The sequence below is a fragment of the Leptodactylus fuscus genome, chromosome 1, assembly GCF_031893055.1.
Source record: "Leptodactylus fuscus isolate aLepFus1 chromosome 1, aLepFus1.hap2, whole genome shotgun sequence".
NCBI classification, from domain to species: domain Eukaryota; kingdom Metazoa; phylum Chordata; class Amphibia; order Anura; family Leptodactylidae; genus Leptodactylus; species Leptodactylus fuscus.
In genome coordinates this window covers 71,862,722-71,888,964 of record NC_134265.1, presented here as the reverse complement: position 1 = coordinate 71,888,964, position 26,243 = coordinate 71,862,722, and the positions used below count along the sequence as shown (strand labels likewise).

The 26,243-nt window shown below is 40.0% G+C and overlaps 1 protein-coding gene across 1 annotated transcript in view; it reads right to left on the bottom strand.

Annotated features, from left to right (window-relative positions):
- FER (FER tyrosine kinase) overlaps positions 1-26,243 on the bottom strand; it is a 192,562-nt gene that overhangs the window by 60,909 nt on the left and 105,410 nt on the right. The window contains exons 12-14 of the mRNA XM_075272244.1: positions 22,659-22,862; positions 18,659-18,781; positions 4,413-4,469 (exon numbers count right to left, since the gene is read on the bottom strand). Coding sequence (XP_075128345.1) covers positions 4,413-4,469; positions 18,659-18,781; positions 22,659-22,862 — 384 coding nt within the window. The remainder of the gene's footprint in view (positions 1-4,412; positions 4,470-18,658; positions 18,782-22,658; positions 22,863-26,243) is intronic.

Genomic DNA, 26,243 nt, shown 5'->3' with positions numbered 1-26,243 from the left:
GAGGACACATTGTAGAAGTGACCCGACAGCAATAAGAGATAGATACAATGTCTACAAACCCCCCCCCCCCCGCCCCCCCCAAACAGTAGAATGTAAATCAGTGAAGAATGGTGATCCCAGAAAACCCCTCAAAAAGCTTCATTGTCAAAAAAAAAAGTGCTTTTGGCAAAAAAGTGCTGCAGGAAAAACCGCGGTGGCCACGCATCACAGTTCTTCCCGCAGCACTTTAGACAAAAAGTTTGCAGAGGTTCGCTTTGTGGACTGTTTCAATTATACCTATGGGGAAACCGCCGGCGTTTCTGTAGGTATACTGTAATTGACATAATACAATTTCCAAAACTACACCCTTTTTTTTTTTTTTTTTTGGAAATCAAGGTGTGTCCGTACCGCGGTTTTTACTGCAAAGTGGGCATGGGATTTGCTAGAATCCCATCCACTTTGCCCTGACTGCAAAACACCACAATTTTTCCCGCAGCGTTTACACCCCATGGGGTCACGGCCTAAAGGGAACCTGTGAAGTCTTTTTGGGATACTGAACCATCCAAAGGTCCTTTTGAACTGGTGGGTTATGGTCCCAAATAGCCCTATTCTAACTCTGTTCATGGTTACAACAACAAAAAGAAACCTATACTCCTACCTAGAGGCGAGTCCTGTGAGTCTAACTGGACTCCTCTCTGGTACTCCTGGCGCTTGTGCAGCTCTTCAGTGATAGTGGGGAAGTACCCCACAGCTTCACTGCGCATTCACCCAAGGTATAGCACATGCACACTGAAGTTGCGGTGAACTGCTTCAGTCAAGAATTGTGCAGCGTAGGAACTGTACAGCCTAATTTACTAGTAACAGAGACAGCCCCTCGGAAATTGAACATGGCTATTTGGAATGCTTTGCTCTTTCTGCACTTATGAATCCTAACATAATACTGTGATTCACAATACAAATTTCACAATAAGTGCATAATACATAGTCACAAACTCTGGAGCCCTCATTTTTAATCCTTTTGGTGTGGTTTCTCAGATTACCAATCCAATCTTTATTTCTGGTAAATAGTAGGCATCTCCTGAGAAGGCTCAAGTCACACCTTGCTTTAGCAGTCTGAGCGGTTGTCTCAAACACAGAGGGAATTTATTAAACAGACTACACAGATTTCTGGTGTTTTTTAAAAAGAAAAAAAAAAAAATACCGTAGATTTATTTGTCACTTGGGTGTAGGCAGGGCTTAGAGGAGGGAATATGGCAACATTGCCTTCTATAGCCTGAGGGAGAGACCACCATGTAGGTGTGTGGAGTTTTATTAAGCCATAGACACTCCACTGTGAAGGATCATGGGAAGAATATGCAAATCTTTCAACCTCAGTCATGCAGCCCACTAGGGGGTGATGTTAATGGGAGCGCCCCCTAGTGGGCTGCATGACTGAGGCACTGTCTTCCTATTTACATCATGGAAGACAGATTTGCATATTCTTCCCATGATCCCTCACAGTAGAGCGTCTATGGCTTAATAAGACTCTACACACCTACATGGTGGTCTCTCCCCTTAACCCTGTCTAGAAGCTTCTCACCTCTGCCACGTCAGTCTTCTCTACGCCGGGTAAAAGAGATCCAAATAGATCGAAACAGCTGTCCTTGGCTGAGAGACTGTACTTGGTAAAATCCCACATCATTACAGCAAAGGCCTCTGGGAAGGTCAGGCATGATGTTAAAGGGAGCGCCCCCTAGTGGGCTGCATGACTGAAGCACTGTCTTCCTATTTACATCATGGAAGACAGATTTGCATATTCTTCTATAGACTGACAGATTTATGCCAGAAACTGTTGTAAATTATAGTTCTAGTCAGTGTATATCTGACTTTCTGGCACATAGAGAGACAAAAATTTGCCTAATATGTGTAATAAGCGTGTTTTATTTACGCATTTAGGGAATCAAGGATGAAATATGAATAGCCAATCTTGATAGATTCTTCCCATTGTGTTTTGAAGGCATAAAACGCTCCCCCCTGCTCTCAGCTGGCTCATATAACAAGGGGCGGTGAGGGAAGAGTGCCTTAAACTACCAAAGCACAATGAGCAAAGAGGAGTCTGAGAATCTGGTAGCCAATTTACAGAAATGTAGAGCTGGAAAATGGGGGGGGGGGGGGACACAGACAGCACAACAGAGATTGACAAGGGCGCTGGGTATTTTATTATGATGTTTGCATGCATTGCTACATTTTAATTGAGAACCAGAGAGATACTTTAATACTGCGGTCCTACCTGCTGCCATTTATTGCATGTTATTTTGCTTTCTATGTAGCCCACTGTATGCAGATAAAATAAATTTTTGCATAGGGAGCCCTGTCGACCTAGTAGATGGACATTTCTTTTAAGTACAGTACTCGCTTCCAGATTTTATAGACTTAGGGAGCGTTCACACTACCGTCGGTGTCCGACAGGTAGTGTCCGCTCAAAATCTGTCACGGACATTAGGAGCGGACACTAGCTGTGTCCGTGACACCTGTCATTCATTTCAATGGGCATCGGGTGCGTTCTTTTGCACTCCGTGCCTGTCCTTCACTGTCCGCATGTAAAGATGTCCGACTTCTCAAGCGGACAGAAGAACCCTGCATGCAGGGTTTTTCTGTCCGCTTGAGAAGTCGGACATCTTCACTTGCGGACAGGAAAAGACGGGCACGGAGTGCAAAAGAACGCACCCGATGCCCACTGAAATGAATGACAGGTGTCACGGACACAGCTAGTGTCCGCTCCTAATGTCCGTGACAGATTTTGAGCGGACACTAGGAGCGGACACTACCTGGCGAACACCGACGGTAGTGTGAACCCCCTTAGAGGAAAGCTGTCTGTCCAGAACTGATCATATCTGTAATATAGATTTAACTACTCGTACATAAAAATTATATGGAATCCCTGCTCCCAACAAACCTATTTTGGTTTCCTTTTTTTTCCCCTATACCATTTATGCGACATTGTAATTCTAAAATTATATTGTACATTGTATCAGTTGTAGGACAAAGTGTGTGGTTAAATATTCAACATGCCCTTTTCTAATATGGGAATTCTAAGCAAATTTACAGTAAGAACTAAATTATGAAGCACAGAATAGATGGAAATTGGCTTTAGCCACAAATGATAAAGTTTCTTCATTCCAGACCCTCAGTGCCCTGAGCTAATGTCTGTTTTAACATTTTCATACATTATTTGTATTAAAATATGTAGATTATATAAAAAGTCTCTAAATTAATACAAGATTTAAATTCCTGGTAGTTGGAGAATTGTGAATACAATAAAGCAGCTTGTGATGCGTAAAAATCTGTTCCCCTTGCAATGTTATATACCCAGTTGTGCAGTGAACAAAAAATGCACCCGCAGGGTATGACTGTTTAAGAACCATACTGGCCATCAGTGTTTTTCCATACCCAGAGAGGGAAAAAACACACACACAAAACAAAACAAAATAAATACATAGAACACAATTGTGACACTACATCATTTTATGTAGAATTCATATAACAAGGTGTAACCTCATTTTGTGTCAAAGTGCAATTGTGCTGTAAAGCAAATACTTTTCTAGTCAAGGCCACACCTGATGGAGTGCCCATCTGCACTTGTGGATGTTACACATCAGGATCCATCAACCTTAAAGGGGTTGGCCAATTTCAGACCAATGTTGAGAGACCAATGTAATTGTATAATACAAAGTTGTTCAATTTACCAATATACTTTCTGTATAAATTCATCATAGTTTTCTAGATCTTTACTCACTTTCATTCATTCTGCTTATCCCCAGTAGATAAAAATCAGTCCACGGTCATGTGATACACAGTCCATGGTCATGTGATGAACACAGGCGCACAGCTCATTACCAGACAGATGTGTGATTACAGTGCTGTGACCATGGACTGTAGATCACATGACCATGGACTGTATATCACATGACCATGGAGTGACTTTCATCCAAGTAAGTAGAATGAATGACAGCAAGCAGAGATCTAGAAAGCCGTGAGGATTTCATGGAAAAAGTATATTAGATAACTGAACTTTTTACTATACAAACCATAACATTGGTCTCTCAATATTGATCTGTAAAGTTTCCAACCCTTTAATATTACAGAGTTGACCAAGCCAGTGACCAATGGCAATATACCAACGCACCAGCAAATATGGCCATGCCCCGCATGCACACCGAACAACTCATTTGCACACAGAAAATAGTTGATTTTCTCAGCAAAATTGTACTGTGGAACAAAACTTTGTTTACTATGCCACTAATGGCCCCTACAACGGCAGATAAGTGGCTCAGAAGTGATTTTCATTGTAATAAGACCATTTGTAACTCAGGTAAAACAAAATTAAACACAGATTTACGTTAGAAACATAAAAGCTAAGATAAAATATTTGTTTTCTATTGCCATTTACTTACTTTGCCCAGTAATTCTCCAAGGGTCACATCTTCATGATTGAGAATCCATTTTTTATCCTGCAGAAACAGAGAAAAAAATCATATCATCCTACTCTTGATAAAAGATCTCTTAAGCAGATGGGGAAAACTGTAGAGAATATTACAATTGTTACCACATTGCTGAAGCCATCTTAAAAGCTCGTAAAATACTCTGGCACAACAGGATATTAAAAGCTACATTGCTGTAATTTCATTTTACAGAGTAAAGCCTACAGCATGATGGCGTATTTATAAGCATTGCACAGCATGTACCATTTCACAATGATCCGGATACGGTGCCGTCTGCTTTTGAATACTAAAATTACTTACATGGTAGCAGATAAGGCGGCAGCTTTTATAATACTTAGCGAGTTCTTATCAGTCTAATATTTTATGCTTGGAATAACTCAATTGTTGTCCAATAATATGATAAACATTCATTTCTGCCATAGTTAAGAACATGATCTAAATAAAAATGTGGGTTTTTTTCAAATGCACTAGAAATATATCAAATTAGATAGTGTGTCTAAGAAGCGCAAAGATGAAAGCAAAACCAAATGGTTTGTCAATAAGTAGAATAAACTTACATATAGTGTAATATCTATATACATAAACACAAAAATAAATTACAGCCACGTGAATGCAAAGTTGCTGCAAATTCTGGAAGCTCAAAGGGTCAATAATCAAACTCCATTTATGAATCCTGTCTAATCTGCTTGAAGCTTGGTTATCGCCTCTGTATTGGATTTAGTACAAAGAATTGAATAAAAGAATTCATTTTTACATGTAGTTGTTTTATTACACACACATACATTTCTCTAAAGATATATGACACTCCAGTTATGCTCAAGTAGGGTACCACATGTAGTTATTTTATTACACATAGTTCAATAGAGATGTATGATACTCCAGTAATACTCAAGTATGGTACGACTTGGTCTTCAATTTTTAAAAAAAACAAAACATACACTTGGTACTCTCAAGGATAGACGCTGTACAGTATTTTATTGTATTAAAGAGGACCTTTCACCATATCTGGGCACATGCAGTGTTATATACTGCCAGAAAGCTGACAGTGCGCTGAATTCAGCGCACTGTCGGCTTTCCCGATCTGTGCCCGGTGTGAAGAGCTTACGGCCTGGTACCGTAGCTCTTCTATGGTCAGAAGGGCGTTTCTGACTGTTAGCCAGGAACGTCCTTCTGCCTCGCGGCGCCAATCGCGCTGTGCTGTGGAGCGGGGAGGAACGCCCCCTCCCTCTGCTCACACAGCTTGTCCGTAGACTAGCATTATCAGGAGCGGGAGGGGGAGTTCCTCCCCGCTCCACAGCACAGCGCGATTGGCGCCGCGAGGCAGAAGGACGTCTCTGGCTAATGGTCAGAAACGCCCTTCTGACTGTAAAGCGCTACGGTACCGGGACCGATAGCGCTTTACACCGGGCACGGATCGGGAAAGCCGACAGTGCGCTGAATTCAGCGCACTGTCAGCTTTCTGGCAGTATATAACACTGCCTGTGCCCAGATATGGTGAAAGGTCCTCTTTAAAAAAAAAACAAAGTAGAGTAACATTTTGGTCTCACCGCAGTCCTTACTCAGACACAAGTTGTACAAGCATACAAAGGGAGCAGCATAATAAACACTAGAGCGCGATAACCGTAGTAAAGTTAAGATAAGATAATCCTTTAATAGTCCCACAGTGGGGAAATTTCAGCGTGTTACAGCAGCATAGTAATACGGGTACAGGATAATACACAGTAATATAATACAGAAGTAGACACAAATAAGCTGAGAAGAGAAGATATACTAGGAGTCCATAGCAGCTAAGGAACAGAAGAAGAAAGAAGGAAGACGTCATAATCATTAGTTTTCTGTGTGGAGTGATCTTCGCTTGGTCTGATGTAGATTATACAGCCTGGTCACGGTTGGAAGGAAGGACTTGCGATATTGTTCCTTCTCACACTTGGGGTGAAGCAGTCGGTCACTTACAGTGCTGCCAAGTGCCATCAAGGTCTCATACATGGGGTGGGATTTGTTCTCCCGCATGGAGGTCACCACGGACAGTATCCTTCTGTCACCCACCACCTGTACTGGGTCCAGTCCCAGTATTTCTGTCCCTGGTTGATATACTGCTCCCCCAGCAGGCCACACCGAAAAAGATGGCTTAAGCAACCACAGAGTTGAAAAAGGCCCTAAGAAGTGGCCTCTGGACTCTGAAGGCCCTCAGCCTCCTGAGTAGATAGAGTCTACTTTGGCCGTTTCTGTGCAGCGCCTCCAGGTAATCAGCTCAGTAGAGGGATAGTCTAATGCTGTCACATAGTTTAGCTGAGGACCAAAGCACAAATCCTGCCACTGATCAGAAGATTACATTCACTACAATTAACAGTGTGTAACTTTCTAAGGCTATGTTTACAACTACATCGGCACCCAAACAGAGTAGAGTCCATCTCAAATCATGGACAAAAAAGTCCTGCAAGGTCACCTTTTTTGTCTGGCGATGGCAGTGAGACAATAACAAAATGAGGAGGATACAAGCAAGATGTAATGAAAGACTGTGGACATTGGGCAGTGTGGCTGGGGTTTGACTAATATAAGTGACATGACTGGTTGATTACGTAATATCTGTTACGTATCTGTATGAAAAATATTTTTAATCTTGTGTCACCATCTTTTAGGTGGTGAAACCACACTATGACAGGTTTGAAAGTTGCCTGGCTACACACACACACTTTGGACATCCACTAAGAGTATAGACAATCCCACCATCAACAACTACACTGGAGGGAATTTTAGTTTTTGACTATACAAAAGTGTGCCAACAGTAGCCAACCATTCCAATCCATCAGCTGAATTTTTTTTTAGTAGACTATAGTTGACCATTGAAGACAAATCTTATTCTCATGGTTTACTGTCAGACAAAATCATCCATTTCAACCAATGAAATTGTAAAGTGTATAGCCAGCTCACTGTTTAAAGGGCGCACAAGAAGGGGCAAAGCTCACGCTGGTGCCATCTTCCTTTTCTATGTGTGACATGAAAAACAGTTATATGAAAATGTAACTATTTAAGCAGGGGAGGAAACGACAGGTATAGAGATGAGCGAACACTGTTCGGATCAGCCGTTCCGAACAGCACGCTCCCATAGAAATGAATGGAAGCACCTGGCACGGCGACCGGCCACCGGCTAAGTGTACGTGCCAGGTGCTTCCATTCATTTCTATGGGAGCGTGCTGTTCGGAACGGCTGATCCAAACAGTGTTCGCTCATCTCTAGACAGGTATCATCGAGGGTTCTCTGTGCACCATCAAACCATACTATTAGATATTCATTTTCTTGTGCTCTATCAGGCATATAAACACTAAAAGTATGGATGAACATGGCCAAAAGACTTTATATTCTTGGTTCACAATTGCCAGGCACCTCCAAGGAAATATACATATATAGAACACGTCTACTTAAGTAAAACTTATCGGGCACCCTACTAGAAGAGGCAATTAACCTAATTTCATTAAACCTGTCAAATGACTCCCATCTATCAATTCTCATTATTTTACAATCAATGCACAGAAAAAAAACGTACACATCTGATCACACTTCCTTCCCAATAAGATGCAATACACATTGCTTATGTCCAAACACTTAAGCATTTCAAGCACAGCGTAAGAAAAAAAAGACTTATAAAGATCAAGAGCTTTTCTACAAAGGCTGTATGAAAGTCCTACTGAAATGTTAAAACACTGCACAAACTATTTATACCTCAGTCCAGACAATACTCCAGAGATACATAACAAGGAACATGTCTCCAAGGATCAAACCAAGGAACATTGAGCTACCAGTTTAGAAGGGTCTAAATGTAAAGCCAAAACAAGATTTAAAAAAATGCCATAAAAAGGTTATTTCTAAAATTGGGAAAATGGTGATGTGGAAATGGAAAGAGCTTCTTCGGGTTTGGTTAAAACATTAGATCCGTTTCTAAATTTTTCTAAAAATGTGCTTTTGCGAAACGTTACTGTACGCACACTTTACTGTACCTATACTGAAAATGAAGCAATTCTGCAAGTAGTCCAGATTAAAAAATAAGCTACCGCTTTGCAATTTGGTACATCTGTACCAAGTGACGGTCCTACACCTCTGGTACAACTCATCTCCCAGGAATAAAAACTGGGCAGGTCAAATTCCAACTAGTAAATCTGCTAACAAATATACTCCTATATACTCCCAGCTCGACTGTAGGAATAACGACAACACTGCTGAACTTTATTGGTTTGGTTACCTTTAACCCTTGGTCATTAGGTATGATATCCACGAACAATCACTAGTTTATATGAAGAGACTATTTCAGTGAGGCTGTGTAGTGTATGTCAAAAAGAAGATCAGATCCAGGCAAGAAAAGTAGGAAAAAAAAAAAAAAAGACACCTTTCATAAATATTTTATACTAAAACAAGTTATTGGTATAAAATTTACATTTTATACTGGAAATTCATTTAGTTGAGTGAAGTGTGCCTAAGTCAAATCTGAACGTATAACAGCCATTAGCTCACAACTTACAGGGAAAGTTATGCTAGTTTTTATATTTATTAAAACCAGATATAGAAATGTATCAGTTTTTTCTAATCTGGTTTTATTCTATATTGTACGCATGATTATGGGGGCTGCCATCTTGCCTGAGCTTCTCCTTTGCTCTGTTAACAGCATTTTGTGATGCGGTTGATAACACTCATGACCATAGGCAGCAACGGACAGGAGCCAAATCATTAAGGGCTGTGGGAGACTTTTCCAGACATGATCGGGGCAGGAAGGGGGAGTAAATAAACTATAGCTTCATCTTTTATCTGTAGTGGATGCAGTGATGGGTCAGTGATTTTATCTATAGAGGAGTCATCTTCTATTGAAATGATGTTTATGAGGTATGTTATGATACTGCAACAAAGAAAATCCCTGTAGAATTGACAATTGTTAGTCTATTGTTAGGTTTAATGGCAAGGATGAACTAGAACTTATTTTAAATAAAAACAATACTAACAAAAATCAAAGATTTTGAAAAAAAATTTAACATAAAAAAATAAGTAGACTGTTACTATATATATATATATATATATATATATATATATATATATATATGAAGAGCTCAACGGAAAAATGGCCTAAGTCCACATTTTGTCATATTTCAAATTATTACCTAGAAAGCTTCTTTGTACCTCGTTCTATGCATTGGGTTTACAAGGTACCTAGGATTAATGACCTAAGTCCATATATTTCAATGCAGAAGAATTTACATTCAATGGAATAATGGCCTAAGTCCAATACTTACTTACTTCACTCTCGTTGGTCATTTTTTCATTGAAATCGTGACTTCCGGTCTGTTGTTTATATTAGTGTAAAAACTTTGTCTTATTGTTTAAAAGGCTCTAAATCGACTTTTGCACATATTTAGCGCCGAAAAGGGAGGCAGGTAATTATTATTCTTCATCGTTTAATAATAGTAGTAATTAATGAAATAATATTAAATAAATAATATTTATACATGAAGCTGCAATTTTTTTAATAAATAATACAATTTATGATTAGGATTAATGGTGTTCATTAGCTGATTACACTGGATAGATATATTCCACAATAATGCCCGTTTGCTTTAGGCTAAAACTTTAAACTTCGTTTTTCTCACAATATTGATTTTTGGACTTAGGCCATTTTTCCGTTGAGCTCTTCATATATATATATTTTTAACGCATTCTTGCTGAGTGCAGAACGTTTTTGTCACTTTATTGACACACAGCACGTAACAGTGCGGGGTTGTTCTGTTGTATTTTGTTTTGTTTTTTTTAATGTAAATTGTGAGCCCCATATAGGGATCACAGTGTACTTTTTTTTCATTTAAGTATGTCTTTGTAGAGTTGGAGGAAATCCAAGCAAACAAGGGTAGAACATACAAACTCCTTGCAGATGTTGTTCCTGGCGGGATTCGAACCCAAGACTCAAGCGTTGCAAGGCTGCAGTGCTCACCACTAAGCCACTGTGTTGCCCCTGTTTTGTTGTGACATGGCAATAGCTGCAGGAGTCAGATGCTGTGAGCATGATTTATACATAAGGAGTCTATGTATCATGAACTGAAAACATATTAGGTATCCCTGTGTACATAGAAGTCTACAATATTCTATAAATAACATTATTGTATCTGTATGGTGTACGTCTTAAAAATAAATATATATATATATATATATATATATATATATATATATATATATATATAGCAGTGCACAAAAAATGTAGCCCTACATAATCCCTTTAATGTCCTATGACATTGACGCTATTTTATACCAAAGTTGACCGTGTGCAATATTCAGTGCTCTGTCAGCTTGGCTGGTACGTGCCCTCTTAACACTGCGCTGTAAGGTTCGCCCCTTCTGACAGTGGTGGGATAGCGGCAACGATATCCCTCCACTGCTGGAAGGATGGGCATTATAGAGCAGAGTCACTTCTGGGCATTGAGGAACATTTGTCTACCACCTAGAGGTGCGCGGGGGGGTTGTTCCTCATAGCCCAGCAATGAGGCCAGGCCTTCTGACAGTGGAGGAATATCGGTGCGACAGTTAACGACAATGATAGCTCTGGCACCAGGTCACATACAGGCAAAGGGGACAGTGCACCAAATTCATTAGACTATATGGTGTTATGAGTTTGTATTGCCCCTCTGTTCCATTGTTTATAACTAATGTATTCTACACAGAGCCTTAAATAACCAATTTTCTGATGGTGTCAATAAAATATTATATCCTGTCTATCACTCCTTAGGACCGCCCACTGGATTCTTAAACTCAGAATGAGCAGGAACTAAAATGAACTTTACAAGTTGTACTGCACTGTTACCCACAAACCAATATATCAATCTGCTCAGCTCCTCTTCCGCTATAACATAGTGTAGATTAAACGGGCAAATTTCTTCAATCGCTGAGTTCCCTTTAATTCTAAAAAGTAAGTTTTACCATGAAGGGTATTTATGCTATGGACTTACTTAGGAATCTGCATATTTAGAGAGGAAATTACCAGAGATCAATCAGATGTAAACATTTTTTTCTAATTAAGCATTTAGCATTTTGGCAGCCTTCAGAAACGGACAGCATGGCAATTTCCTTTCATATAATTAAACACAAATCAAATTACTGTAGATGTAGTCAGCGCAAGAATTTTATTGCTGATAACTGTTATTTTCTATCATGCAGAGGTTTGCCGAGAGATTACTTAATTGCACACATTTCCCCAACTCACTCTGCATATATTTAGCGGGAGCACGGGATTATTCGCCATGTGATCAACTTTGTCAAAGCGCTTTCAATCTTAAAGCCTTATTGACAAGCGCATGCAAATTAGTCTATCTTATTAGAAGCAGCTTCACAAGTTCTCCGTAATTGAACTCATGTTTGAGGGAAAAATGCAAATGAATGTCATATAATCAAAAAAGTTCTGGAAGTATATAATGTTTAAAAGGGATTTTCATTTTGATAGTAATAGGTTCACAGCGTGCCAAAGGAAAGGAACATTTCAGCTGTATTAAAAACAAGATAAAAATTCAGACAATGGCACCGTGTACAATCCACGTGTATGAGTCTATGTCTGGTTCAAGTAGAAGTCAAAAATGGTAACTAGTATGTGTGAACCTCTGCATAACTCATAGATAGATATTATTCTGTTAAAGGGGTTTTTCGGGAGGTTAAAATTACTGATCTATCCTCAGAACCCCTATGGATCAGGCCATGTGTTGTCATGTTCATCAGTCATATGTTTTGAACGCAGCTCAGTTCTATTCAAATGAATGGGCTGAACTGCGATACCAAGCTCTAAGCCACTGAACTTAATATGAACAGGCTGCATCGGTCACACAAACGCTACAGCCTCTTCAAACAACTGATCACCTGGGGACCTTTAATTGACAACCAAACCTAAAAATAATTAATTAATTAAGCAAGCCCCGGAAAACCTGTATAACAATAACATGATTTAATTTGGTTGACGCCATTTGTATTTGCTCTGAAACCAAAGATGTCCTGACTGCGGCACTGTCTTTCTATTTACATCATGGAAGACAGATTTTCATATTCTTCCCATGATCCCTCACAGTGGAGAGTCTATGGCTTAATAAGACTCCACACAACTACATGGTGGTCTCTCCCTAAGGAGTGACGATATCCCCTTAACCCTGTCTAGAAGCCTCTAACCTCTGCCAAGTCAGTCTTCTCTACGCTGGGCTGAAGAGATCCAAATAGATTAAAACAGCTGTCCTCAGCTGAGACACTGTACTTGGTAAAATCCCACATCATTGCAGCAAAAGCCTCTGGGAAGGTCAGGCATGATGTGAAAGGGAGCGCCCCCTAGTGGGCTGCATGACTGAGGCACTGTCTTCCTATTTACATCATGGAAGACAGATTTGCATATTCTTCCCATGATACCACACAGTGGAGTGTCTATGGCTTAATAAGACTCCACACACCTACACGAAACATCTTGGAGAACTAACCACAGACAGATCTTTTGTGGATGTAGGCTTGCTCAAATCCTTCTGTCTTTTCTTGTAATCCTAAACAGACTTGAAGATATTGACACCAGGGTTTGGTGGGAGTCAAATCATCTCTTCCAGGACTCCTATTCTAATAGGTGGCCATTCCAAATATTGATTTGATTGTTCATTTACCGGTACTTCATTTTGTTAATTAACAAAAAAAACTATTAACACTTCTATTTTTGGAAATGTTTCATGCATCAAAAAACTTTTTGGACAAACCCATTAAAAAGAAAGTTGGCTTGTCGGCATTCCGATGAAATATTCCGAAGTTCCAGGTCCTATTAAATATTAGAATGGAATGGAGCATCGGAAGACCCTCAGTCCATGCACAAAGCCTAACATATTATCGGGTGATGAGGACGGTTTTGTCAGTTCTCACCATGAACAGCCTGAAGCTTAGGTTTACTGGTACTTTAAGATAGAGGACATCAAGCTTTATAAAAAAAAAGATGTATAATACAACCTCGAGTCCTCAACACAAGCCAGTTGCTAGTGCATCTAAATGCTTTATAGTTATCAAATCATCAATGCACGCCATCTGTCATAAAAACTAGACTTTCAGGCATCATTTGTCATAACATGCTGATCTACTGATAGCAGTGATGGAGAACAAGAGGCACATAACTACTGAAGCAGTTCTATCAAGGAAATGACAAATGAGCTGGTGACAAAGTTTCTCTCAGCAAATAACCGCCGCACTCGATATTTATACAACGTGTATATTGCCAAGACAAATAAACAAAAACATAGCCAAATCATATTCTGTCTCAGAAACAATAAATATAGAAAGACATCTAGATTTCGAGATAACAGAAAAGTGGCGAACAATGCATGACCCACACGTCAACAAAATAAAGAAGATATTATCAATTTTGATGAAAAAGCCAGCCTGAATACGAAAACCTCAGGGGTGGGTTGTCTTTATTAATCACAAACACATTTTTTTTGCATAAACCTCTCATAGTCGTCACCAGGTACAGGAAATGGCTAAAGATACTTTTTTTTTACCCTTGTCTGAAACACAAAATCTATTTTTTTTTATTTTTTTTTATTTAATTTAATTTTATTCTATTGAGGGATCTATGAAATAACCCCCAGAAACAGCTTGTTCTCAAATTGTGTGAATAGATCTATTAAAGCCTATGGGAGCATGTGCTAGCACATGGTTGTGGAGTCCTGTTGTGTGAACGAGCACTTAAGTTTTTTGACTTATGACTATTATATAGTTAAAGGGGCATTTTGCTCACTTTTACAGATGTGTCCTTCCTTACCTTTCCTTTTGGTTGGACATATCCAGATATGTGTGTCATGAGATAGCCAGCTTTTCAAAACAATATGATTTGATATGATGCAATATTGTGCCATGAGATGCCCATTTTATTTGTGCCTGTGTGTGGCCACCCAGCAGTTGTTCTGCAAGTTGCAGGCTGTCAAAGGTTTTGCTAGATTACTGCTATACTGCTAATTGGAGACCTTAACCAAATAGCAGCCAAGTTAAGGGGTAGGAACATGTAATAGTTCCCAGCAAAAATTTGTTGTTCACTTTCCCCAGCAATGACAGTTGGCTAATCTGAAAGGGGGTATCAAAAATCTAAACAGATGATTCCCATGAAGTAATATAATAGTGGGAAATAGAAGTCCCTCTTATTATTTCCAAAGAAACTTTTTCCACTCTAATTCTCTTGCCTGCTATGCCCAACTATTAAGCCACAATTATAGTATGTTCACACATTATTATTATAGATACTATGAGGGTTATCTTTTTGCAAGAAGAAAAAAAAAATAGCACATAAAAGTAGCAGCAAAATAAATAAGATTTTAATAAATCTCACGAACTTAACACAACTACATTACAATGACATGTGAACATTTTTAAATCCAGACCAAGTCAATTATTTTTGTGGATTTTCATTGCAGGTGTCGCTCTTTGCAATAGATTGGGTTCAATTTGCCTCAAACCCAAAGCAAGATCTACATTCAGAATTTCCACAACCTGTGGGCTCACTCTTACACTAGGTTCACACTGGCATTCAGGTTTCTCTCTTTCTGGTCCACTTGAGTACCCGAAAAACGGAAACCCTATCCGGTTAAAAAGCAGTAAAAAGACACTGACTGGTGACAGATCATAGTGTTATGTTTGTGTAATGACAGTGACCTCTATCACAAAATTGTCTGACCATTGTATGAGCAATGCTGCCCCTGCTTCCGCTTGTGTCACCCCCTCTACCTCATAGATTGTAAGCTCTTGCGAGCAGGGCCCTCAGTTCCATTGTGTGAAACGACTTTCTTTGTAATGTATCTTTCTGTCTGTATTTGAACCCTACAAATTGTACAGCGCTGCGGAATATGTTGTCGCTATATAAATAAAATGTATTATTACCTGCAGAAGCCCACAGACCCAATAGACTATAATGGAGCCCGGCTGGTTTCCACCAACTTTATACTAAAATCGGTAGAGAGAAAAGTCCTGCTTGCAGTGCCCATGTGGACTGTCGCCCACATTCTGCCTGTGCTATATTCCCTTCCAGAAAGAAGAATTTTGCAATGCACAATTTATATGAAGATCCAAAAACTGAATGTACATTGGAATACAGTATAGAGATTTTTTTTATTGTTAATAAAAGTAAGATCTGCTGCAGTGCTCACTATATTAACAACTTAAAGTTCCATCTGATATATAGAATATTCTTTATTCTATATCTACTGGTGATCAAAGAGCAGATTTTTAAAGAACATCAGCAGGGCTCCTTAATTCACTTCGGCTCCATGTGCAGGCGTGCAATTACTTTCTACCTGTCCTTTATGGGATTCTTCACATACTCTGATCTCCTGCAACTGCTATTAAAAATAAATGTCACGGCAATGTGAAAGCTACAAATTGTGGAATTAGCAATGGTTGTAAAGGGTAAAAAAAAAATCTCTTGTGCCGGTTAGTCAAATTCAGACAAGTCTAATACAGATATCTTTAGTTTACCTGTTAAGCACATTAATTACAAAGCTCGAGTTCTCTCTATTAGACTTATTCTGTCAACTTAACACTTAAAGGAGTGGTCCAGTTTCAAGGGAAAAAAAAGATTTATATAATAAAAAAATTGTAATTGTATTTTTATATCAATTCATCATAGTTTTCTAGATCTCTGCTCACTATGATAAAAATCAGTCCACTATCATATTATGAACAGTCCATGGTCATGTGATGTACAGTCCACTATCATGTGATGTACAGCCCATGGTCAGGTGATGTACAGTCCATGGTCATGTGATGTACAGTCCATGGTCATGTGATGTACAGTCCATGGTCATGTGATGTACAGTCCATGGTCATGTGATGTACAGTCCATGGTCATGTGATGTACAGTCCACGGTCAGGTGATGTACATACAGGTAGATGTCTGATTACTGTGCTGTGACTGTAACAAGCCGTGCACCTGTGTATCAATCACATGACCAGGGGCTGATTTTTTTCCCACTGGTAGTAAGCAGAATGAATGACAGCAAGAAGAAATCTAGAATTCAGAGGAATTGATACAAAAAGTATATTGGAAAATTGTAGAAGTTTTCATTATACAAACAATAACATTTATTTCCTGAAACTGGACAACACCTTTAATGTTAAAGAAGATTTAAAAAAAAAAAAAAAAAAAAAAGTGTCATGACCGTGACCTTAATGACTAAGAAACATGGAGAATAATAAACACTGTACAAAAAGTGATTAAAAAGGCGTTGTCTGGCCCCAAATCGAGTTTTCATACTGATGACCAGGATAGGTCATTAAAATGTGACGTGAGGGGTTCCAACACCCGGACTCTGCACAGATCCACTGTTACTGCAGCATCTGGGTTCCATAAGATATAGCAGCGGCTGAGGAGCATGCACAGTCTCTCCTATTATAGGAGCAGAGCTGCAGCCCTGTCAATGGCATTCCAAGGAAGTGCAGTTCTGCACCTATTACCTGAATAGGAGAATCTGTGTACTCTCCCTGTCCACTGCTATAGCTTCCAACACACAGGCTGAAGCAGATGATTTTTGCAGGGTCCGGGTGTCATTCCCCCACAGATCACATACAGATGACCTATTCCTGGGATAGGGGCTGGATAAACCCTTTTAATGCATCTTCCAAGCTGAAGTATTTATGGCATGTCCACATACGGGAAGAATGGAGCTACGCTGGTCTCTATATGCTCATGCAAAGTGGACTTTCACAGCATTGACTTCAATGTAGAGGTGGCCAGATACAATGAAGTGACACTAACACAGATTAAAAGTATTTAAACTTACAACAAAAAAAAAGTGCAATTAGAAAAATAAAGATTAAAAGCAGAGCATAAATTTCATAAATATGTCACCGCTGACCTTTCTTTAATTCACATTTAAGCCTCTATTCTGGTGCATTTGATGCATCCCACTGTCAATCTGTCAGCATTAAAAGGGCAAGATTTATCAAAACCGGTGCACAGGAAAAGAGAAGCTGCCCAAAGTAACTAGATTATTTCTTTTATTTCTAAGGGAGATGCTATAAATCAAAGTTCCAGCCTTAGGCAAAGGAAAAACTTAGCGAACTGCAGCTAAAAGTGCTGCAGAAAAAGCAGCAGAAAATGCAATTAAAAAAAATCTTGCCTTCTACACGGTTCTGTGAATTTTTGCCTCTCCCAAATAAATCTATGGAGAAAAAAATAGGCATTTTGGCAGGTAAAATGGACATGTCATGTTTTTTTTTAAACACAGTCCAGTTTTTGAAAATATTGCACTTTCTGCATTGTTTTTTTTCCCCCACAATGTAGGAATGAGACTAAATAAAAATAAAACCTGGTGCATCTTTGGGAAAAAAAATCAGCATTTTTTATTAGACATATTTATTACCGTAGCTAAAATCACAAATGTTTTTCACATCCTCGACACTGAGGATAAAGCAGATGAGATTTATAATGTGCCACATTCTGTGAAAATTTTTGTGATACATTATCAATAATCGATTTGGCATGTTTTAAGACTATCTAAGGCCAGGGCCCCACGGGACGTAAACGGCACAATTTGCCCGCGGCGGAAACGCTGCTTGAAAAATCGTGGCGTATTACAGTGCAAGCAAAGAGGATGGGATTCATGCGAATCCCATGCCCACTTTGCATTAAAAAAAACGCAGAGTGGACACGCTGCGATTTTCAAAACCGTTGCGGTTTTGCAAATCGCAGCATGTCAATTATATCTACGGAAACACTGGCGGCTTCCCCATAGATTCAATTGTAATAGAAAGTCTGCGGAGGAAAACTGTGCGAACTTTCTGTTGAAAGCGCTTTAGTGCTGCGGATACGGCCTGTGGAGCCTTAGCCTAAGTTTACAGCTAATAAATAGACATTAGTAAACCTATCCCTGCCTGTGAGTTTTGTTGTTCTTTTTTTTTTTTTTTTTAAATTTAATTGTGTTTAGATGGAAATTAGCGGAATTATTATTAATTTAATCGCTCATAGGATTCTCTACAGAACTCAAAAATCTGTATAAACTGCTACAAAAATGAGCATGAAGAAAGCCTAAATCTCTTTAAAATGTGTTTGGGTTTGTAGGATTCTGTAGATTTTGTTGCCAAAAAGCTGTCTGTTTATCCCCCTTCCTTACTAAACCAAACGGGCTAGGAAATTCAATGTACAGTATATGTCATTACATGAGAAAATGTATACATACCTTAACAACTGGATTTAATAGAACCACTCCAGATTTCTTAGTTATAACTTGTTTTGTAGTATAATGATGTTCTATAAGTTGCGGGATTGTTGGAAAACCAGTTCCTTCAAACCTATATAAATTCTGTTTAATGGGGGGGAAAAAAAATCCCAATTACAAACTGAAAAGAGGAGAACAAAAAACACATTTAATTTCACAAACACCTTTAACTGTTATCTAACAATGATTGTATAATATTTTTAGATCAGTGTCCTGTACTGTAGGATAAGGTCACTTCAGATGTACCAAGGATAAGAATCATATATAATGCCTTAAAGGGATTCTAGCATTAGAATCCCGTTTTAAACTAAACCCACATTTAGCCTTGCCTACCTTTAGATGTCTTCTCCGCGCTGCCGTTCCTTAGATATCCCAATTTTCGTCCATATGCTAATTGGTTTTCTTGCAGCACAACGGGCGGTCCCCAGCGCTCAAACAGCGTTGGGGGCATAGCCTGTTCTGCAAAAAAACTATCCAGCGCCGCCGCCTTCTTCTTCCCCTTCTCCACCTCTTCTTCCTTGTCCAGTCACATCTTCCTCAAAAAGCGCCAACTGCGCATGTCCGTCACCATTTTCTTGTGGCCGAATGGGAGAGGCGGAGGTGGCAAACAAGAAGAAGGCAGTGCTGGATAATTTTTTCACAGCACAGGGAACACCCCAGTTCTGCAAGAAAACTAATTAGCATATGGACGAAAATCGGGATACCTAAGGAATGGCAGTGTGGAGAAGACATCAAAAGGTAGGGGAAAAATAGCCTCTCTTAAAGAGGACCTTTCACCTCCTGGGGCAAATGCTGTGTAATACACCGCTAGAAAGCCAACAGTGCGCTGAATTCAGCGCACTATGGGCTTTCCCGTTCTGTGCCCCCGGTGAAGAGCTATCAGTGTCGGTACCGTAGCTCTTCACTGTCAGAAGGGCGTTTCTGACAGTCAGTCAGGAATGCCCTTCCTCACAGCAGCGTCTATAATGCTGTACTGTGAGAGGGGGCGTTCCTTACCGGCCAGCAATGACGCAGAGCGGTGAGGAACGCCACCCCACCCCCAGTACTCGTGTATGTACGAGTATTATCAGGAGGGTAGGAGGCATTCCTCATCGCTCACAGTACAGCGCTAGAGACGTTGCTGTTAGGAAGGGCGTTCCTGACTGACTGTCATAAACGCCCTTCTGACAGTGAGGAGCTACAGTACCGGCACAGATAGCTCTTCACTGGGGGGGGCACAGAACGCTTTCTAGCGGTGTATTAAACTGCATATGCTCCAGTAGGTGAAAGGCCCTCTTTAAGGCTATTCCATCGTGGGTTTAGCTTAAAACGGGATTCTAATGATAGAATCCCTTTTAAGAAAATATATTTGCGCTCATGATACCAGAGTACATTATTTAATTTAAGTCAATTTTGTTAGAATCCAATATGCAGATAGATGTAACTGAATGAATGTTACACAGTTTTGTCAGTGGTATGTTTAAAGATTTAAAGGGTTGTCCCAGTTTCCGCAAGTTCTTTAAGAGAAGGGAATAACTGCCGGTAAGTCCCGACCAGTAGTGATGGTCTCACAGAAACAGTTGCGCTATGTTGATCTACACTGATTCCATAATTCCTAGGTATGTAAATTGCGAGCTATGGAAGCAGCACAACACAGCTGAGCTATGTAGTTTCCATAGCTCCCAATCATATCTATGGGAGATATAGAACAGTATAAAGCCACATGACTCGTCTGTGTCCGAAAGTCTTTCCATTGTGGTCAGGACTTACAAGCAGTCTCCATGTATTCTTATATGATTTAGCCTGTCTTCACTGCCTCCATCTTTAAAAGCAGGAGGCAATGCAAAGTAGAATATATCTGCATCTCTTAGAAACACACGAGATATTCCGCACACAACATAAACAAATACTATATACAGGCAGTGTGAGTCAGAGTTGTGTATTGGCAGCTACTGATATGACTAGATCTCCCGCTAGGTTCACACTAGCACTGTGGTCTCCCTCACCCAGGCCTGCTGGGGGACCTGAAAGATGGAGAGCCTGACTGCTGAAACAGTGGTTACACACATACACTGGAGGACCCCAAATAGTGGCAAGACTGGTGACATCAGTCACTGTTCTATTCTATTCATTATGATTGGTTGGCTAATTGGAGCAGTCTGTCAGCTCTGCAAAGTGACAAGGGCTAGAACATTGACTGATCAGTGCCTCTGTTTTCTCTATACGTAAATCCAGTGATAACAGTGTATAGTTTAGGACAAGCATAGTATTTTTACTGCTGGCCTGACCTGTACATGACACAGGCCAAGCTATCCCCTAACTTGCCACTGAAACCAGAAAGTGGAGAGGAGACAGGAGAGTAGGTGAAACTCTGACTAGCTGTCAGGTACACAATGCTGGCTATGCAGAAATGCTGTACACAGATGCCTGCTAGCCTGATATAAATTTTATTTCAGAATAATGGAACATAGTTTATTAAAAAGACATGAATACACTTGTCTTGGGTGCTACTCAGAGTTTGCCATGTCCTACTTGTACCTGCTACTAAAAAGATTAACAGGCTTGTGCAGTAATGTCACCAGTTCATGCGTAAGCCATAGTGAGACATCGCTCATTAGAATACACGGAGAGTACATCCCTGCACGGCACTATTCCTACAGTCTATCATTCCATATAAACAGTGCACAAATCCATAAACCTGCAACAAGTTAACATCTGTACTGATACATAGTTACATAGTAGATGAGGTTGGATAAAGACATTAGTCCATCAAGTCCAACCTATAACCCTATAACAACAAAGTTGTAGGAATTACATACACTCATGGTCGCCATCGCCATTAACATTCAGTAGCAGACGTCTTCTCATTCATGAAAACAAAGTGCTAGAGATTTCTCAAGGATTTTTTTTAAATTGAATTTTAATTTAAAGTGACTTTTATTACTTGCGGCATCAATTTGTTTTTTTATTACTACTTTGCAGGCATCAGCTCTTTCTACAGACACTAATGTAACAATGCTTCTGGTCATAAGATCTATGCACGCAAGTCATTGATTTCTGAAAAGACAATAACTTACGCATAAAAACACCTCAAACACTTAGTGCAGGGCCTGAGGGTGCCTTATACTAAATACAGCACTGGTATTACACTGCACCTGCACACTGCAACAGTGGCAGTGGGGGGAGGGGGAGATCAGGTGCTTTGTGTTTTTTGCATTTGCGGTCAATGGTTAATAGGGCACGCTATGTATCACCTATATCATTGACTGCATAAAATAGATAGTGAAGAACACTTTTTTTCTAATCTGTTTTTATTTTCTGATTGTCAGAATTGTGTATATGATTATGGAGTGGTCATTCTGCCTAAGCTGCTGTTAATAACATTTACAGATATGCCTTACAGCAGCCACATGGATCATAGGAAATAACAGACATAATATTATAATGCTACCGTTCATTGTGATGATAATGAACGGCGCTTTCACCCATCAGCTGCTGTGATTTGCACAGTATTGGGACAGAAGCAAATTACACACTGTGTAATGGCTGTGCTGGGGTAAGCATCCTCAGTTCTCTTTTAAGTGAATGTGTATTGGCCAAGTGGTACTATCCCAGTCTTGATAACCCTGGTAAAGCAGATCTGTCAAGTCTCTGACGCTATCATGAGGAAGTAGAGAAATTGATGCTGGGCTTTGCAAATACAGTGTTTGATAATATGGTTCAGCATTTTGACATAAAAATCAGGACACAGAACACGTCGGTTATCTGTTCACACAGCACCTTTCCCTCAGATTTTGCATACTGAGAGAACTGCTTTCTCTCCCATCCTGTGTGGGCAGAGGAAGCGGGGGGACTCAGGGATTCTTGCAGCATTTAAATTGCTATTTCCCCTGGAATCCCTGGACTGAACTCCACACACAAGTATATATAAAGCAGAATAGCAAACATTCATAAATAATAATAAAGTTTCTCACAGACGTACATCAGCAAACTGAATGATAAAATGCCTCCGCTGTGTATCTGAAAACACAGAAAGGACATATTCACCAGGTTTCCCATGGCTCTCTCGCACCAAGAAGTCTCCTTGCTGCTTTAACAGCTCTTGTGCTTCGACTCTTGGTATGGCACCATGGTACCAGTCTTGTTCTGACAAAGGTTTCTCACTGGTTGAAATTACGTCAAAAAACTGGAAGAAAATGAAGAGAGAAAAACAGAATGTATTAAGACAAAGTTTTTAGGGACTTTGTTTATGTATTAATGTCAGAAAAACTTTACTGTCAGCGTACATCTTTTTTACAGTTGTTTTTTTTTTTGTTTTACTATTTTTATTCATTTTAATAATAATGGATAAACAATGAAATACAGTGAATGTCCATCTTTACCTATATTACCTATGTAACGTTAAATGTCTGTACTGATCAGATTCTAAACATATCATCATAGTGGCCAGAAGTGTATTTTTCTGATATAGAGCTCCACCTACAGGGGTTTAGGGGTAGTCAGTGGAGATGAAAAGCTCACTGGTGGCAGGAACAGTGAGAACATGAAAAAAGGCTATGCTAAACCCTCCTCCGCTACAGAGTGATAGAGCCATATTGCCAGCACCAAAGGATGACATCACCGAGTGCAGCTTCAGCCAATCGCAGGCCTCAGTTGGTGATGTCATCCTGCAGTGCTGGCTATTGAGACATGAGGAGGAGTGAGCATACCCACATTTTTTGTAGCATTTTTTCATTATGGGTTTCAGTTTTTTTTTTTTTTTTTTAACAAAGTTCAGGGAATTGTCCTTGAAGACACAGAAGACTTGGAGTGAAATTTTGTCTTGACACAGCAAGACATTGCATGAAATAAAGTTCAAACCATTACATGTGGTTAAAAACATCGGCAACAAGATTACAAGCAATGTAAACTTAGGTAGCGTCTTACATGCTGTTACTAATAGGGAGAAGGTATGGGCAAAAGGTATGCCTACTTTTTAACGTTATTACTATCCCTGCCACCTGGGAACATGTATTGTCCCGGGATACACCCATTTATAATGGTACACAGTACTAAGCTCCTCATTGTGGTCAGAGCAACCAAGCAGAATTGTGTCATTTAGCTGTCTATTCTCTATATTGGGAGTTCTGTATCAGAAATTGAGATCATTATGATAACATAATTTTCCATATTTGTCTTCATCTCTCTTACACTAGCAGAGGATAGGCCTGATTTGTCCAGTAGTGTCCTCATAAATCTGGTGCAACCTCCGCTAGGCCATGTTCCCTCGCTGAAATTTCTGGCATCGATTACGCCAAATATTATAAAAAGTGGTATTGAAAAAGTTGCAGAGTGCTTATTTGTGACACAGAAGTGGTAGGCAGCAATAATAAATGTGCCGTACTATTAAAAGGAAGACATACACTCACCGGCCACTTTATTAGGTACACCATGCTAGTAACGGGTTGGACCCCCTTTTGCCTTCAGAACTGCCTCAATTCTTCGTGGCATAGATTCAACAAGGTGCTGGAAGCATTCCTCAAAGATTTTGGTCCATATTGACATGATGGCATCACAGTTGCCGCAGATTTGTCGGCTGTACATCCATGATGCGAATCTCCCGTTCCACCACATCCCAAAGATGCTCTATTGGATTGAGATCTGGTGACTGTGGAGGCCATTGGAGTACAGTGAACTCATTGTCATGTTCAAGAAACCAGTCTGAGATGATTCCAGCTTTATGACATGGCGCATTATCCTGCTGAAAGTAGCCATCAGATGTTGGGTACATTGTGGTCATAAAGGGATGGACATGGTCAGCAACAATACTCAGGTAGGCTTTGGCGTTGCAACGATGCTCAATTGGTACCAAGGGGCCCAAAGAGTGCCAAGAAAATATTCCCCACACCATGACACCACCACCACCAGCCTGAACCGTTGATACAAGGCAGGATGGATCCATGCTTTCATGTTGTTGACGCCAAATTCTGACCCTACCATCCGAATGTCGCAGCAGAAATCGAGACTCATCAGACCAGGCAACGTTTTTCCAATCTTCAATTGTCCAATTTCGATGAGCTTGTGCAAATTGTAGCCTCAGTTTCCTGTTCTTAGCTGAAAGGAGTGGCACCCGGTGTGGTCTTCTGCTGCTGTAGCCCATCTGCCTCAAAGTTCGACGTACTGCGCGTTCAGAGATGCTCTTCTGGCTACCTTGGTTGTAACGGGTGGCTATTTGAGTCACTGTTGCCTTTCTATCAGCTCGAACCAGTCTGGCCATTCTCCTCTGACCTCTGGCATCAACAACGCATTTCCGCCCACAGAACTGCTGCTCACTGGATGTTTTTTCTTTTTCGGACCATTCTCTGTAAACCCTAGAGATGGTTGTGCGTGAAAATCCCAGTAGATCAGCAGTTTCTGAAATACTCAGACCAGCCCTTCTGGCACCAACAACCATGCCACGTTCAAAGGCACTCAAATCACCTTTTTTCCCCATACTGATGCTCGGTTTGAACTGCAGGAGATTGTCTTGACCATGTCTACATGCATAAATGCACTGAGTTGCCGCCATGTGATTGGCTGATGAGAAATTAAGTGTTAACGAGCAGTTGGACAGGTGTACCTAATAAAGTGGCCGGTGAGTGTATATTTTGTAATTTTTCTTTCAACTCCACCTTGTTAGTTATTTATTTATTTATTTATTTAATCCTAAAGGTACAGCAGTATTCACATTAGCCACAACTCCAAAATTCTGTGTTTATATGTCCTGTTCTATAGAGAGTTACTTTTCTGTAGCAACCCTTCAGATGGTAAGAGCTATCATGTATATATAGATAAGACTCAGAATCATCATAGATTGTACCCATGTCTTATCTATGACCCTCTCTGCACAGGTCCCACAGCAAGCCTAGTAAACTCCAGACCACTGTATCTACGGTCCACGGTCTGTCTCCAGAAAACCAGAAGTGACTGACTACTTAATGCTTAGTGGCCACAGTTGGAACTGCAGGATTTTCAATATTTTTTGCTAAATTAAATATGGGGCGGGGGGGAACACAACCACAGAAAGTATTTTCTCCTTGCTTTTCCCCGCAGCATCTCAAAGTCATTTACAAACCTAGGCAGGTAAAAGGAACTGTGAGCTAGTGACTTTAAAAAAAAAAAAAAAAAACTTGCTGTGGTTTTGAGGGCAATGAATTTCATGCACTGCAGTGCGAAATCCTCACAGCCCCCATTATCACTCAATAGGAATTGTCAGGACTAGATTTCAGTGGAACCTTGGCACGGGTAATAGCTCTGATAATATGGCGGTGGTCTGAACCAAACTTTTTATTTCCGTTAAAAGAGAATGGTTAGAAACACTGTATTTGCTGCTGCCCTCTGGCAGGGTGCAAGTTCAATACATATTTATCTGCCAAGCTTATAAAGAACAATGTTATAAAGCCAATGCTTTTTTCCAACCTAAACCTTTATCTCAGCCTAGGAGTTTGCCCATTTAGAGTTGATGTTGGAATGTCTTGTAGTATCTCCTCTGAATGGGCATAAATCTAAGTCATGATAAAGGTCCTTGTTGGACCAGACCTTACTATGG